General features: G+C 37.6%; 1 protein-coding gene across 8 annotated transcripts in view; it reads left to right on the top strand.

Moving 5' to 3' along the window:
- ITPRID2 (ITPR interacting domain containing 2) overlaps positions 1–16,629 on the top strand; it is a 100,485-nt gene that overhangs the window by 56,822 nt on the left and 27,034 nt on the right. For 6 of the 8 annotated variants that reach the window (XM_004267390.4, XM_033423682.2, XM_004267391.4 and 3 more), the window contains exons 1-8: positions 4,753–5,166; positions 5,521–5,566; positions 8,524–8,573; positions 9,424–9,480; positions 12,120–12,159; positions 12,245–12,343; positions 13,579–13,787; positions 14,665–15,365. In XM_004267390.4, the coding sequence (XP_004267438.1) occupies positions 4,956–5,166; positions 5,521–5,566; positions 8,524–8,573; positions 9,424–9,480; positions 12,120–12,159; positions 12,245–12,343; positions 13,579–13,787; positions 14,665–15,365 (1,413 nt within the window). In that variant the 5' untranslated portion in view covers positions 4,753–4,955. Of the gene's footprint in view, positions 1–4,150; positions 4,270–4,752; positions 5,167–5,520; positions 5,567–5,592; positions 5,800–8,523; positions 8,574–9,423; positions 9,481–12,119; positions 12,160–12,244; positions 12,344–13,578; positions 13,788–14,664; positions 15,366–16,629 lie in introns of those variants that run through there. The other 2 variants (XM_004267389.4, XM_033423686.2) reach the window with 2 other exon arrangements.

A 16,629-nucleotide genomic window follows, 5' to 3' on the forward strand; every position in this document is an offset into this window, starting at 1 on the left:
TGTGGTGGGATAGGCCAGTGCAGTTTATATTTATTCAGGTTCAGGAACACATCAGAATTACTTTTTAAAAAGACATTGTGTGTGTGTGTGTGTGTGTGTGTGTGTGTGTGTGTGTGTGTGTGTGTGTGTGTTTTAAAAAAACATTTATGAGGTCTGTACCCTTTAAAGCTTTTAAAGATACATCGTATTACATAGATACGTGGTTCATCTAGTTACCAACCTTTTTTCTGATCCTCATAAAATGTGGAAGGGGAGATTTACATGTAAATATATAATTCCAAATATATGCATAGTGAAATCATTTTTTTACAGTTCTAAATGCCTTCAAATAGGAAGAATCATATAGGCAACATAAGAGCTAGAAATTAATCTTAAATTAGGAAAAAAACGTGTATCAATAAATTGATCATATAAAAGTAGTGTTAAAACTCGAAAATGCAATAATGACTCCCTCTTGTTTTGTTGTGTACCGCAGAAAAACGTTTTATATCAAGTGGCATAGATTGAGCATCTGATATCAATAAATATACCTTTTCCAAAGCTTTTATGATTCAAAATATCAGAGACCTTTAAAAACAATATTTTAGGGCAGGACTGAAAAGAAAATGAAGAAAAGGACTGATCTAAACATGAGCATTAAAGCTTCACAGATGAATTAAAAACATTTTGGCTTCCCCATGTGTTACTATGTCCAGTTATAAGGATTTCAAAACCTCCTTTGAGTTGTTTCATGAATTTATGAAACAGACCAAATAAAGCTTATTCTGTTATATAATCTTGCTTCACCCATTGTTGATGAAGAATAGATGAGCCATTCTCACCTGTTGCTCAGAAACACCAGGGAATTGAGCCACTGAAAAGAAAACAAGCAGTCTAACAACGTTTTACCATGGAGAGGGTAAATTTAGCACTATGTGGCAAACTGAAGAAATTGTGATCTGGGAACGGTGAAATGAATGATAAACGACAAGTTTTAGCATGCACAAAATCAGAAAGTATATAAACTTACCCAGATTATGTAAATAATTTGCAAGGCAAAGTTCCAGTGGTATTAACACCTGCTTCTTCCGATGTGTACCTGGGAGAATGAAGGAAATCAGAATAGATGGTTTTGCTATGTTAATGCTTACTTATGAGGACAATGAACTAGTATAATAAGAGTTTTTGCTAATGTGGAAAAACCCAAAAGTATAGGTAATAGGTTTATAGACCTTAAATATTTAATTTTATTACTTTAAAATATACACAATAACCAGAAATATTTTAATGGTTAATAATGACAAAGAAATATATCAAAAAATCAGTCTAAGTCAGACTAACCACCTTTCCTCATAGTTCAATTACATGATTTGTAAATAAACCTTTGAAAGTTTTTGAAGAATTCATTCATTCAGTAACATTTCCCTTTTATCCTCTTTTATCCTATTGTAAATCATCCCACTGGTATCCCTGGAAATGTTAACAGTTATGTTGAGGGGGCCCAAAACATTACATGTCGAAATGAATTTTAGAAATGCTGGGTTAAGCAAAGTTAAACAGTTTTATTTTAAAAAAATAAATCTTGAAAACTTCGCAAGTCTTTAACATTCACTGCGACTGGGATGGGCTTGGGGGAGGTGAAAATATGCAGAGTTTACCAAACTTACTTTATACAGAATTCTTTCCTCCAGGCAATTCTATTATTAAGACAAAAGGGATCTGGGAGGTGTAAGGTAAATAGAATGGCAGATTAAATAAAAAGTGTAGCATTTTATATTTCAATTTGGTAAACTGCAGCACTATACCACTCTCTGATCAGATTCCTAATTACTAAGATTTTGATGCACAAAATAAAATTTTTAATTATGTAAAGACTAAAGAAACAATACCTTAACTAGAACCAAAATGCCTTAGCTTACCTATTGGTAAATCTTGTTTTGTAATTTGGAGGCATGTGTTAAGGCCTAGAAAAGCAAAAAATAAGTAATTAATTAAACTGAGCATAATGTTTCACTTTTGATATATGCTTTTACCATTTAAAATTGCCTAATTTAACTAGTCTGTTTTCTGTCCTAGCCTGAATTTATGCCATTTAAAAAATTCAGCTGCATAAGCATGAAGACAGATGCCATTTACTATAAGAATAATCCCCCCATATAAAATTAACTGATTTTTGTCTGCTGCGATATAATAATGCCAAGAGCTATACTGAGCAACCACTTTATTTCATATAATCCTCACATCACCTTGGGAAGGTAGTTATCATGATTGCAACTTCACAGATGAGGAATGTGATATCCAGAGATATTAGCTGTCTTACCCTAGGCCATACAACTAGAAAGAGACAGAAACTGATTTCAAACTTCAGTCTGACACCAAAGACCCTACTGTTCCCACTACATCATGCTGGATGGGATTATCCACATCTAACATAAATGTATTTCTTCCTCCACCTTGTAGGCTTTAGTAACTCAGACATTATTCTTTATGTAGAACTTCTGCAACGTTGATTGGCAGTAGGTCTACAATACAGTACTTGTTTAGAAAAAAAAATCCTTGCAGAAGCAAGCAAACAACTAGACTCTCCTCAGGTGTAGTATGGCATTCATTTCTGAATAAATTAAATACCTTGGGCAGTTTTCTAAAATCTCAAAGTTGAGAATACAATTAAAACCCCTTACTTTTCAAAATAGCTTGCTGTTTCAAGGATTTCCTTCTTTATTAGTTCTGTATCCTCAACGTTTTACATTAAAATTATCATGTAGAAGAAAACATATGATTGTGCTATTGGTGATTCAAGAATTGCTGTACTCTATTCTAATGTTACCTGCTGGCAATTTTTCCCACTTTCTTTATCATTTGACTTGGTGGTTTGGTTTTTAAATATAAAATGTGGTTCATTATTCTCAAAAATTCTTTATTGTCTTAAAGTATTTAAACAACAAAACTAAGTAAAAGGTAATAGGCCATAGAGAAACAACATAAAGCAAGTAAATATTTTATCCATTTGACAGTCCATTCTGAAGAATGTAAAGCATAGAAAATTTACCTCAAGAGAACTCAATGTTCCTTGTGGGATTAGCACTGTACTAAAAGTGTAAGTTGTGCAAGAAGAATATAGAATAACGTTCTTTAGTCTCCATTTACAGTCTGCCTAGGAAGTCAAACATACCCTCAGAAGCCAGTCATATTATTTACTGCACAGTTCAGTCCCAAAATAAATGAGACAGACATTCAGTTATATACCAGGGAATTGTGGAAAAGATGTGACCAGAGGTGGTGGAAAGATGTAGTCCAGGAAAAGTTCTGGATCAGCTGGATCTTGAAGATCATTAAGGTATTGGACAGAAAGAACAGGAATGAAATGAGAGGCTAGGATAGAGAGTTAGCAACAGCATGTGGAAATGATGGAACTGGGTAGGGTGGGGTCCATCAGGGCCCTGAATGAAACTGAAGACAGTATACTTTGTTCTGTGTGGCTTCTGACCAGCCCTTTCAGTGCCTTCTCTCCAGGTACCTCCCTCACTTGCTTTCCTGCTCACCTTTCCTACAGGCAGCTAGACACTGGCCTATTTTGAAGGACCATTAAACTGTTAGCTGCATTTTGCTATAGGACTCTTGAAGGCTGGAAAGCTTTTCAGATTCAAAGAAAAAATTTTTTAAGATTCAAAGAAAAAATAGTGAAATGGCAAGGCAATGAGATACCAGTATCCCTGTTCTAGCTCCCTCTCATATTTCACAGTATAAGGCCCAGAATGATATTATGATGGTTCTGGGAAGTTTGTCTGGATCTTGGATATGATGTTGAATAGGATTTTATAGTCTTTCTGCTAATAAGATTTTAAAAATAACAAAAGGGACTGCTCAAACTCATTTTTAAAATGTTCTAAACCTTTACATTATTTGTATCTTGTAGCACCAAAATCCAAGCAAGTATTTCTACTTTTTCCCAGCTGTTCCTTGCTCTATTTTCCTTCACCTCTCTATGTCTAATTTCAATGTGGAATTTCCAAATTAAATCTTTCACACATAACACGACCACAATAAATAACTTTCTTAAGCGTGAAAGGAGCACTCCACGAAGCTTAGTCTTTTCCAGTTCTGATATTTTGACAAGAAATACCAATTACGCGCCTCTTTCTCCCATCTTTCTCCACCATTTCTTGGACAGAATTCTTTGGACTCCGCGAAGAATAACTTCCAGCGAGCCCAAGCAGACACTCAGTTTGGACGCAGTGAAGAAGGGCGTTGAGTGAAACTTGGCCTTTCCACATTCCTTCTGTTTTTGGGGTGAGAGGAGAAGTTAATAAGCAAAGATTACTAACCAACAAGGAACCAAATTTCGCCTGCTCCGCCGGCCGCGGCGGGGTACCGGGGATAGGGGACAGAGGGCGGGTGGCAGGGGACAGAGGGCGGGGGACAGGGGTCGGGCCTTTCCACTCTGCGCTCGCCGCGCCCCGCCCCGCGCGCCCCCGGCCGGAAGGGGGCGTGGAACGCCGCTGAGGGAGGGGCGCGCTGACGCGCGGCGGCCGGCCAGGCCCCTGGCGCGTCAGGCTGAGGCGGGAGGAGGGGCGGGGGCCGAGGGGAGGGCGGGGCGGGGCGGGGGCCGAGGGGAGGGCGGGGCGGGGCGGGGGCCGAGGGGAGGGCGGGGCGGGGGCCGAGGGGAGGGCGGGGCGGGGAGCCGGGACTGGGGCTGTCCGGCGCTCGGCTCCCAGCCGCGCTCGCTCCAGCCGCTCGCGCTCCCGCGCCGCGCCCGGCCGGCTTCATGTGAAACGCTGGCCCTCCGCCCCCTCCCTCCCCTTCCTTCCCTCCCTTCCTCCCTCCCGTCCCCTCCTCCTCCTCCTCCTCCCCCCGCGCCTGCTCCAGCTCCCCGGGGCCCCCAGCCCGGCCGGGCGCTGACCGCAGGGGCTGGGGTCCCAGCCGCCGCCTTGTCTCTCACAGGCTCCGGTTGGGGTTGCGGAGCCCCCGGTGCAGCCATGGACCGGCCCCTGGTGGCGTCGGCGGAGGCGGAGGAGGAACTGGAGTGGCAAGTGGCGAGTCGCAGGAGGAAGGCCTGGGCCAAGTGCCGCGGCTCCTGGCAGGCGTCGGAGACGGAGGACCTGTCCACAGAAGCTACGACGCAGGACGAGGACGAGGACGACGAGGAAGACCTCTCTGGAGCGAAGCTGCCGGCGGCCGCGGGGAGAGGTCCGTGCGCCCCGCGGGGCAGCGGCGGGCGGGGAGCTCAGGGAAGTTCGGGCGGGCGGGGAAAAGTCTCGTGCGCTTTGGGCAACTGCTGTGAGTTCTGGAAGATCGTCCTGGGCTCGAGAGGCCGAGGGGAGAGGGGACACTTCCGACCTTTAAACGTGCGTGCTTGGTAAGGCGTCTCCAGCGTCGAGACACCCAGGTGCTATCATTTCCCTTCAGATGGTCTCTAAGCCGTGTTGCTTAGGCTGCATTTTGCCCCCAGTAGATTTTCCTACCTGGGGGTATCCAGGGTGACCCCACGGTAGGAGTCCTCCTGGGGTCGGTAACGAGCTGTCCCCTCGCTCTGCCCCGCAGGAAACGTGCCCAACGAGAAGATCGCGATATGGCTCAAGGACTGCCGGTGAGTCCTCGGTTGCGCCGCTCGCGTCCCGGGGAAAGATCAGCGCTGATGGGACGCCTGGGCGGAGTGACTCGGGCCGCCGTCCTTGCGGGTCCCTTGGACCTCGTAAGCCATAAACCGGAAAGTGAGCCGGCGGATAGCTTCCTCCTTTAAGCGATTAGAAATGGAAGTGCTGTGACCGCCGATTATTTGGTGACCATGTTGACTTCACAGTTATTAGGACTTCAGCTCCGGTGCGTGATGTTAGCATCAGAGATCAGAAACCTGAAACAGATAATCATGCCATGTTATTATGCTTGCCCTGTTTCTATTTGAAAGGATTGTCACATTTCACACAGTATTTTATTTTGCTTTTGTTTTGACATGTGTATATCTGGCAGAAGAGTCATTTCCCTTTCAAATGTGTTTTAGATGAATGTAATTTACTTAACTACACTAACCGGGCTTTAACTTTATGTTGGTGCCTTAATTCTGTTTGGAGAACTGTTAAAACTAGCTAACTACTTTGTTCTAGCTTACTTCTTGGACATGAATTTGTCAGATGGCCCTGGAATTCACAGAAGGGAAATAGAGCTTTGAAGACATTCAGGCTGCATAAATCTGTTTAATTACATGCTTTGGTAGCTGGTACAGAAATGTTTGATAAAGTACAGAGGAGATTAATCGTATCTTACTACAGTAAAATGTACTTATTTCATATTTTAATTGTTTTTTTCCAACTTATTTGCTACTTATAAAATCTCACATGAAGAATGTTGGCTTTTTAACTTTTGTTAAGATGTTTGCTTCTGTACATATTTTTTGCCATCTCAATTTGGGCTTTTCTTAATCTTTTGTCCAAGTACCAGAGTTTGAGAAGTCTTTTCTGGTGGGGAGAGAGAAATGATTCTTATATATGCCAGTTTATTTTTCTTTCTTAAAGACATAAAATATTGGCCATTACTCTGTTGCTATCCTGTTTTGGTGAATTGCCTGGAGCCTTACTGAACACTCTTTATTATAGAGCTCTTTAACCTTTATTGAGGATGTCATAGACCCTTCTGAGATATGATGAAATATATGGACCTTTTCTCTAAAGATGCACAAAAAAATGTTTAAGAGCAAGAGAAGAATCATGTTATGTTTATTTTATGGTGTACGGGAGTTAAGATTACATAAGAGTTATATCAAGTAGACAGTAAATAAGTGCATCTTTTAAGATAAATGCAGTGGGCAAATGTTAACATTCACCAAGACACAAGATCTCTGAAAATTCCAGGAGTTTTGTTGCTAATCTTGATTTATGTAGGCAGATTCTATAGTCTGTTGCGGATTTCCTACATAGGTTTCTTTCTTGTTCCCTACAGCTTCACCTATTCTGTACGAAAGGGACATTCATTTGTACTCTGGAGAGCTAGAACAAAGTCTTTTATTGTTAGCTTTATTATCACAGATTTGACTGCTAGGATATATGCAAGTTTTTTTTTTTCTATAACAATTTAGGGTCCTTCCCAGAGTCAGGCATCTGTCTACTTTGTATATTATGTACAGATGATCTGAAGACAGCATCCGCCCCCAACCCCCCTGATAAGTTCTCAAATATTCTTTGTTTTCTTATTGCTTTCCATATCCTGAATAAAGATACCATGTTGTTTTTCCTTAAAGGGAGTCTTTATTTTGGTAATTTTTTTTTTTTTTTTTGTGGCTAAGCTGAAACAAATTGCTTGAATAAGTAGCATCTAAGAAGGGATAGAGTTTTTGATAAGATTTTTAAGAGGGCAATTATAAGAGTGAGAGACTTGTTTTTGAAGGAGAATGCCAGTTATATTCTGCTCATTTGCCATTTTCTGTTGGTGCCCAGGCCAGTTGAGACATTTACAGAAGGAGTAATGCAATGTTTTGTCCTACGAAAGTAACCGCCAGGGAAGAGGAATGACTTTTTTGAGGGCATAAAGTATAGTTTTATTAAAATATATGCAAAAACTTCGAGGTTTTATTATCTTTATGGTCATGGCTTATTCTTTTTCATTTCAAAAGCACTTTTAAAGAACTGCCATTGCTTGTATATTTGTTTTAACATTTAACATTTAAGTGGCATTTCAGTAATATTTCTTTGAAACTGATATTTTTATGATTGATCCCATTTCTGATGTGAATTTATAACAGGTATAAATTGTTGCTGACGAAAGGCTTATAACACAAAGTAGAACTTTCATAATGAAACAACCTGTTTCTTTCTTAACTTAGTTTTGAGAAAGAAATGAAAAACATTTTGCATTAAAAAGATTTCTAAGTTATCTGTGTTTGAACAACAAGAATGTGAAAGAATTTTAGTAATGGCTAGTTCTTAGGGTTGATTCTCAAGCCAACTTTTTAGTAATTTTCTTTTCAGAGTTAAATGAAGAATACATGTATTTTTTTTAGTTTAAAAGCCTAAAATTCCAAACTTCTCCATTGTATCAGAAAAGATAATAGTTGGGGTAAGGGAGGCATTGAGTGGTGCTCTAAAATGCTTGATGGGATTTGAGAAAACTGTTGAGCCTTATTTCTAACTATACTCTGACTTTTTAATTTTATTGAGATAAAGATTTGTTTTTTCTTAATTCTCTTTCCTGTTTCTAGGGAAGGGATTGAGGGGAGCAGACATTTTCTTAAGGCCTGTTGTCATTCTCTTTTCTTTTTCTGTTTTTGTAAAGAAAATGCCAATTCATATCATTTGTAATTGCCATTCTTGCTCTTAATTGCTGGCAGATCAGACGTGTGATTAAATCATTCCTGGTGATCTGACTTGATGATAGGTATTTGCTTAGTAGGATATTACTTATGTAATTCACTTGCATTCCATGTGCATTTGGGAGGAAAATTCAACTGTGATTAGAAGCTTGCTTAGCTATAACCCTTTAAAGTGTAAGGCTGTGCAGTGACAGCTTTCCAGACAGCTTTTCAAGACTAAGGTTTATATGTTTGTGTGGTTTCAGTACCCCTTTGGGAGCCTCACTGGATGAGCAAAGCAGTAGTACACTCAAGGGTAAGAGAAAGTTGCCTTTCTAAATCTGTTCTTTATGAGGGTCCTACTTTATATGTCCTCTGAGTGAAAGAGTGTGTGTGTGTATAAATTATAAACGTGATGTTCATGTTTATAAAGTATGGTGTTTTAAGATAAAAGCCTAAAGGGAGAAACCTTGTCATGAACCATAAAACAGTGATGAGTTTAAACAAATTACCAAACCTTTCCACAATATGAAACTCGTTTCTTTTTATTGTCCAATTAGATATTATAAAGACTAATTAAATACATAAATATGATATGTAAACATAGGGAAAATATATGTTGAGTGAATCAGATGAGCTTTAGTGTAGCATTTAGTGTAGCATTTCTTTGCTTACATTAACTGAGATTGCCACACCTGTGCAAGGCAAAATTCTGAAGTTCAAAGTACAACAAGAATGTGCAGGTAGTGGCAAGGCATATGAAAAACATTTATAGTATCAGGAAAATCTAGCTTGAGCTCCTGACTTAATGTAAGGGGGTAAAAGGAATGATTGTGCTGGGATCTGGTTTTCCATGAAACTGTTGGGTAAGATACATTATCTAACTGAACATCTTAGAGGCTTATTAAGTATAAAGTAGCCTGTAGATTGGGGCTTCTAATAACTTTACCTGGCTGCAAATCATGGTTTCCTTTACGATAAAGTGAAAACTTATATTTCCTTCCTGAAATTATATAATCAGAATAACCTGTGAGTACATTCAGGTCTGAAATGCTTTACTGTGTCTTATATTTTGCTTGGTCAGTTTGTTTTAATTAAAACAGTGATTTTCTGTGGGGGTCAGAAAGAACAGAATACCAGCATGAATCTTCTAATGTTTCTTTCAGGTGTGCTTGTGAGAAATGGAGGAAGTTTTGAGGATGATTTGTCCTTGGGAGCTGAAGGTATGTTTGGAAGAACTGTACCTTCATATAGTTTTAAAATTAAAAAAAATAAAAGAGAGAGAGAGAAAGTCATGTGTTTTCATGTTTATGATCCTCAAAGCTAAATTTAAAGTTCTTGAAAGTGGCTCAGACACATTTTACAGAACCTTTTATGTGTTAATAATCTAGTAAGAGCCTATAGGAGACCTGTAGGAATGGCTCTGGAAAACCATTGTGCAATGTCCAAAGGTCTTCCTTGGACTCTGTAGTTTACAGGAACTATTTGGGGGCAAACAATGGTCATATAACTGAGGGAAGAATTGTCTCTCAAAAGGAAGGAAACTTAAATATTTATACGTGAGAAAACTAAAGTGAAGCTTATTTTAGTGTGAGGTAGCCTTATGTCAGACTTAACAGCTGCAGCTTGTCTTTCTCTTTGCATTCAAGTGTCTCCTGTCTTTCCCGCTTCCTCTTTTTCCAGATTTTTAGAAGACTAAAGGACAAAGACAAAATAGAGTTACGAGAAGTTAATTAGAAAGCATTATGCTAATGTCTGTTCAAGGCTGCGTTAGGATTTTAAGTGTATTGTGCAATGTTTAAATTTTCACAGATTATATAATCTTTTCCTGTGGATTCATAATAAAGCTTTCCACAACATAAAATTAAGAATTTTTTTATTGTTTTACTGGTATTTTAAAATTATTGGTAACTGTATAGCTGGGTTATTAATGTGTGCTTTTTTTAAAAAATTAATTAATTAATTTATTTTTGGCTGCGTTGGGTCTTCATTGCTGTGCGTGGGCTTTCTCTAGTTGCAGCGAGTGGGGGGCTACCCTTCGTTGCGGAGCGCGGGCTTCTCATCGCGGTGGCTTCTCTTGTTGCAGAGCACAGGCTCTAGGCGCGTCGGCTTCAGTAGTTGTGCACACGGGCTCAGTAGTTTTGGCTCACAGGCTTTAGAGCACAGTCTCCGTAGTTGTGGCACACAGGCTTAGTTGCTTCACGGCATGTGGAATCTTCCTGGACCAGGGCTCAAACCCGTGTCGCCTACAGTGGCAGGCAGATTCTTAACCACTGTGCCACCAGGGAAGTCCCAATGTGTGCTTTTTATTAAAAAAAAGAATTAAGGATTTTATTAAATCTTTTTGAATTTTAAGTTGATGAATAGTGAATTTATCCACTGAATTTAATATCCTTGGTCTTTTGCAGTTTGAAGTCAATCTGTATGATAAGAATACTTATTTAGAGCCTTCTAACATTGAAAACTCTAGAATGTGTATATGTTAGTTTTTTTATTTCTGTTAATATGCTTTTAAGGATTAAACTCTATAAAATAAACTCAAACTTACTGCTTCCCAATCAGGATAGTTGAACATACTGTTAACCCCTTATTAAAATTCATTTTATTGTTATTGTAAATAGCACTTTTGATATCTGCCTTAGTAGTTTCACAATATAGAATTCTTTTTAAAAACTTCATTTTTTTAGAGCAGTTTTGTTCACAGAAAAATTGAGGGGAAGGTACAGAGATTTCCAACATACTTTCTGCCCCACACGTGCACAGCCTCCCCCATTGTCAACATCCCTCACCAGAATAGTACATTTGTTACAATTGATGAAACTAGGATAAGGCATCATAGTTACCCAAAGTCCATAGTGTATGCTAGGGTTTACTCTTGGTCTTATACATTCTATGGGTTTAGACAAATGTGTAATGACACGTATCCATCATTATGCTATCATATAGCGTATTTTCACTGCCCTAAAAATCCTCCGTGCTCTGCCTGTTCATCCATAGTGAATGATTTTATTGGAAGCCAGACCCAAAAAGGAAGTCTCAGAGAAGAGTGGAGCTATTATGTTGTTTTACTGAAAATTGTTTCAAGATTATTTTCATTCATTCATTATTTTCATTTCATTCATTCATCAACCTTTCTGGTTGATAAGAAATTGCCATGACTCTGCAGATCAGAAATGAAAAAAGAAAAAAGTCTGTTGTGCTGAAAAAGATGTTTTTAATTAATTTCATTCTTTATGTTTGTCTATAAAATTTAAATGCAGTAAATTTAACCCACTGTAAACTTAACAACATTTATTTGTTTAGAACTTGTAAGTCTAGGATAAACTTGAAAGGCAACTTTTAAAAGAAAACTTATGTGAAATGAGTAGGAATTTTCAAAGTAGGTGCATGAAAAATTGGTTGTAACTGGAGTGAATTATCAGCCTTAAAAAAACCACGTTAGGAATAGATATTGCCACACTTAAGTAATGGTAAATCATGTTTTTGCTTTTGAGGTATTCTTTATTAACAGTTTTTAAATTTAGTAATTAGAAGTACATATACCACGTATCTTCTTACTACTTATTTCAAACTGTTAAATTTAATTGGTTATTTATATATCTTTTTATATTAAACGTTCAGTGGAGGTAGTTTTACATTGCTAACAAACAAAACCTAAAACACCCTCCAAAAGCTGCTGAGTCTGTTCTTATCTATCTGTATATTACCTTTAATGGTGCAGATTTAATGAACCAGGACAAGAGTCTGGCATATTAGGCATTTAGCTATAATAATGTGGTTAATTTGCTTTCTTGTTGATTGTATCATAGTAGTTATTGTCCTACTAACAGTTGTGCTTTGCATATATTCTTTTTACCTTTAGCCAACCACCTCCATGAAACTGATGCGCAAATTGAAAACTGGTACGTAGCTGTTTGTTTTTTTCCTTTCTAAAAATGAAGAACAGTTATGGAAATAAAGTTTTATATAATCTAATTTTGTTTATAGCAATAATATCTTGGCCAAAGAGAGAAGACTACAGTTTCATCAGAAGGGGAGAAGTATGAATTCCACTGGATCCGGGAAAAGTAGTGGAACAGTCTCAAGGTAACTTATTCTGGATTTATACTGCAACTACATTGTGTTGTAGATGACCTACTCTTAACCCTTTTCAGCCTTGGATTTGGCTTGGTAGTATGAAGTCAAAAGGAATCCACAGTGTTTTGTGGGTCAACATAACTGAGAGAAGAGAAGCGTCTTCTTTTTTTTTTTTTTAATTAAGATTAAATAAAAATTAACAGATATGTTAAAAATGCTGCTGGAATCCATTAATGAGTATTTTGAGTCCTATCAACAGCTTGAAAGAGGAAATCCATAGTGGAATAATTTCTACTTCCCAAATTCTCCATTCTGCTAGGGTCTTGAGTTACTCTGATATAAAAATCAGAATAAACCTTTATAATTTAAAGCTTGATATTTAAGTGGAGATTTATCTTCATATAAAACCAAAGATCTTTAAACTATATATTAAAATAAGCAAACACGTGTGCATAATGAACCAGTTTAAACTATTATCCAAATTATTGTTTTGGAATTTGAACATTTTCTCTGAAACAAATTGAAATTTCCTTCTGCTCAAGTTCTATTTCTAACATTCCTATTTTCCCTGGTGAGTCTCAGCTTGGATTATCACTGGTATGAGAGATAAGGGTTAATAAATGTTCAATTCACAATAGAATTAGAGCAAGAATTTACCTTTGTGTAACCCATACTCTCATTACTTTACTCCTCCTACTTCCTGAGTGCAAATGGTTAGAGAGAAGTTGAAAGTAAGCTCCTCCTTCACTTTTCTGAGATCAGTTGTTACCTATATTGCCTCTTCTAGGACAGCCAAAGAGCAGAAAAACTCAAGCTCTGCAGAATGTCCCTTGGTACCAAAGTTGTACCAACTTCCTAGTGCATTTTCCCTTTTCATTTTTTCCTAATCTGTTTACTCCTTATTCTCCCTTATCTGTCCTCAGATTGTTTAGCTGCTTTACTGGAAATCTCTTTAAAATGACAAAAAAAATAAGGTGAGGAATCAGAGCTTCTTACTGAGGATGTTCTTAGGGCTTAGCTCTTTTTCCCAAAACTAACAGCTTGAGAGAATGGACCCTTTTTAAGGGTTATTTATTGCATTTGGTACCCAATGTATAAAGATGCTGAAATAAATAATGGATTAAACAGCAGAAGCTGTAGAAGACTTTTTCACAGAAAAGCAGGAATATGAATTCATTTATATTGTGATATGTACTATTATAAACTTACATCTTGCTGTTTCTTTTTTTTTTTTTTCTTTTTAGTGTTTCAGAATTGTTGGAACTTTATGAGGAAGATCCTGAAGAAATCCTTTATAATCTTGGATTTGGACGAGATGAACCAGATATTGCTTCTAAAATTCCTTCCAGATTTTTTAATTCATCATCATTTGCCAGAGGAATAGATATTAAAGTATTTTTGAGTGCGCAAATGCAGCGGATGGAAGTAGAAAATCCAAATTATGCTTTAACAAGTAAGGTTTTTAAATGTTAGCATATTATTTTTAAAATTATGGCATCTACAGCAAGATGGTCTTGTTTTTAAAGCCTTATTAATTTCTAGAAATAGCAGTGGCAATTTAATTATTGAGGTTAACACAACAGCTGTTTTGCATATTATAAATTTTTATTATTTATAGAAGTTAATTTACTTATTCCCCCACCCCCCCACCCCATTCTCCACATACTTAAGTGTTACATCCGTAGAATGTAACTTGTAGACCCTTATACTTATCGCCAAATTGCTTTTGTTCCAAAAGGAAAGAAGTAGAGGAGGGGCCTTGTTACTATTAGTTGAAGTCAGTCAATTTCAGATGCTTTCATGTAAATCTACAATGGCAAGGCTAATTTGATGATTTTTCAAGTTAAATCTTGCTTATTTTTCTCTGCTGACCAGAAATCCCCAAAATGGGATCCCTAGGTGGTCCTTGGATTAGCTTTAAGAGATCTATAAATCCAACCTCCCTCCCATTAGGTATAAAATATATACTTACATATACTTCACATTTGGAAGAGTTCAAGACCTAAAAACAGGGTCACAACTATAGATCAATAGCTAGTCCTTTCTGTTTTATTCAGTGTTGTCATTATGCTTTGTCCTTCCTTTTGATTTTTTAAAATGTAAATTCTAGTGCTTAAGAGTGAAAAATCTTTCTCCCTCTCCACAGTAAATGTAGAGAAGTTTTAAGTGATAGGAAAAAAATCTGTTTTCATAATCTTTGTGATTTAAGTAGTTCAGTTATTGAAATTCTGAACAGTAGTGATGGTTTAAGTAATATATGTGTGTGTATATGTGTGTATATACACATATAAATATAAATATATATAATTATTGTTTTTTTCCTTTTATAGGCCGTTTTCGTCAAATTGAAGTGCTTACTACTGTGGCCAATGCATTTTCTTCTTTATATTCCCAAGTCTCTGGGACTCCCCTGCAGAGAATTGGGAGTCTGTCCTCGGTGACCTCTAACAAGGAGACAGACTCGCCTCCACCTTTAACCCGAAGTAACACTGCAAATCGTTTAATGAAAACACTATCAAAACTAAATTTATGTGTTGATAAAACAGAGAAAGGAGAAGGTAGTACCCTTTCCCCAGCAGTTGACAAAGGAAAGACTCTAAATCTTTCAGTGATGGAAGAAATTGGCAATAAAAGTGATCAAAAGTCTCAAAAAATTGTGAAGAAGAAAGATTCATCTTCTATGTTGGCTACAGTTAAAGAAGAAGTATCAGGTAGTTCAGCAGCTGTTATGGAGAATGCTGACATTGATAGACTTTCTGATGAAGCAAACAGTAATTTTAACCAAGAAGCTGAAAGTGGACAAAGTAAAGAAACTCAAAGTCATGAGAATAAACTAGGTGAGGAAGCTGGTATTATAAAAACTCATTTAGATAGCGATTTCAACATGTCCAGCCACAGTGAGCTGGAAAATAGCAGGGAGCTGAAAAATGTCCCTTTGTCCACACCTGAAAAAGAGCCATGTGCACCGTTGACGATCCCATCCATAAGAAGTATAATGGCACAGCAGAAGGACTCCTTTGAAATGGAAGAGGTAGGTAAAAAATTACTGAGAACTGTTTTAAACAGTGAGTTAGGGAAAAAAGTGCCAAAAAATGTTTTTAAAATGAAAGGTGGTGAATAGATTTATACTAGAAAAAAGTCATCCTGATTTTGACTTTCCGGGTTTTTTGTTTTATGTTTCACAAACCAAGAAGTCCCAGGACTATGTGATGTCAAGATAATGGCCCCTCTAGATCTTCTGTAATCCATTGCTCATACTTGAACTTTAACCCCTTTTCTCTCTCAATTTAAGATTTTGATTCTCTGAGAAAGCCCTGAGAGAATATATCCAAACTCAGATCAATATTGCATAATAGTTAAAAATACAGGCTTTGAAATCAAACAGGTTTGAGTTCTGTTTGGGCCACTGAATTGCTGTGTGCCTTTGGGCAAGCTTTTCTTAATGTATCTCAGTGGAAGGTTAGGTGTGAAGAAGGCTTTGAGGGTAGGTCTGGGAACATGAACGTGAAGACATTTCCTGAAGGGGAGGATAGGGAATCTTGAGGAAGAAGGTTTGAAAGGCCACTGAAAGGATTTCTGCAACCCCAGAAGACCAGCGTTTGGCTACTTTTTTTTTTAACCTAGTGATATTCTTACTATTTTACATAAATTTCAAATTGGACAAGGTAAAAATATTTGTTTTGATGAGGTTCACCTAAAACTGCTTTTGAATAGTCAGAGGATAACTTATGCATTGGAGCTGTATACCTTGCGGCAGGAAACTGAACATTATCAAGCACCTACCTTGTGGCAGTCACTGTACTAGGCCCTTGAAGTACTTTTCTCTCTTCAGTGTGTGAGGCCAGCAGTGCTGGTCTTATTTTACATATGAGGAAACAGGCACATATGTACTGCTAATGATTTGTGGCTATAAATTATACAATGTGCAATTTTTCTTTTTAAAATTTATTACAGAATAGTTTTAGTAATAGCTCACAGCTGTTTTAGAATCACTTGCCATTGTTTTAGGGAACTAGGAAACAGGATAATTGATTCTGCCCATAAAATGTCCTCTTAGGTGAGTGTGTCTCTCTCACATCAGTTAAGATTTTTCATTTATTGCAAAATTTCAATTGCTGATACAGCTTTTTTTGTGGTCTTTGAATGCACCTCTTAATACTTTAATTCTGACTAAAAAGTGAAATAAAAAGGGAGCAAGAGCAGCCCTTTGAAATATTTTACATTTTTTGTAAGCTTCTTTATTTCTCATTATAATGAGTTCAGAAAATGACAACTTTAATTAGAACCGTTTTGTT

Source organism: Orcinus orca, chromosome 7 (genome assembly GCF_937001465.1).
Source record: "Orcinus orca chromosome 7, mOrcOrc1.1, whole genome shotgun sequence".
NCBI lineage: Eukaryota > Metazoa > Chordata > Mammalia > Artiodactyla > Delphinidae > Orcinus > Orcinus orca.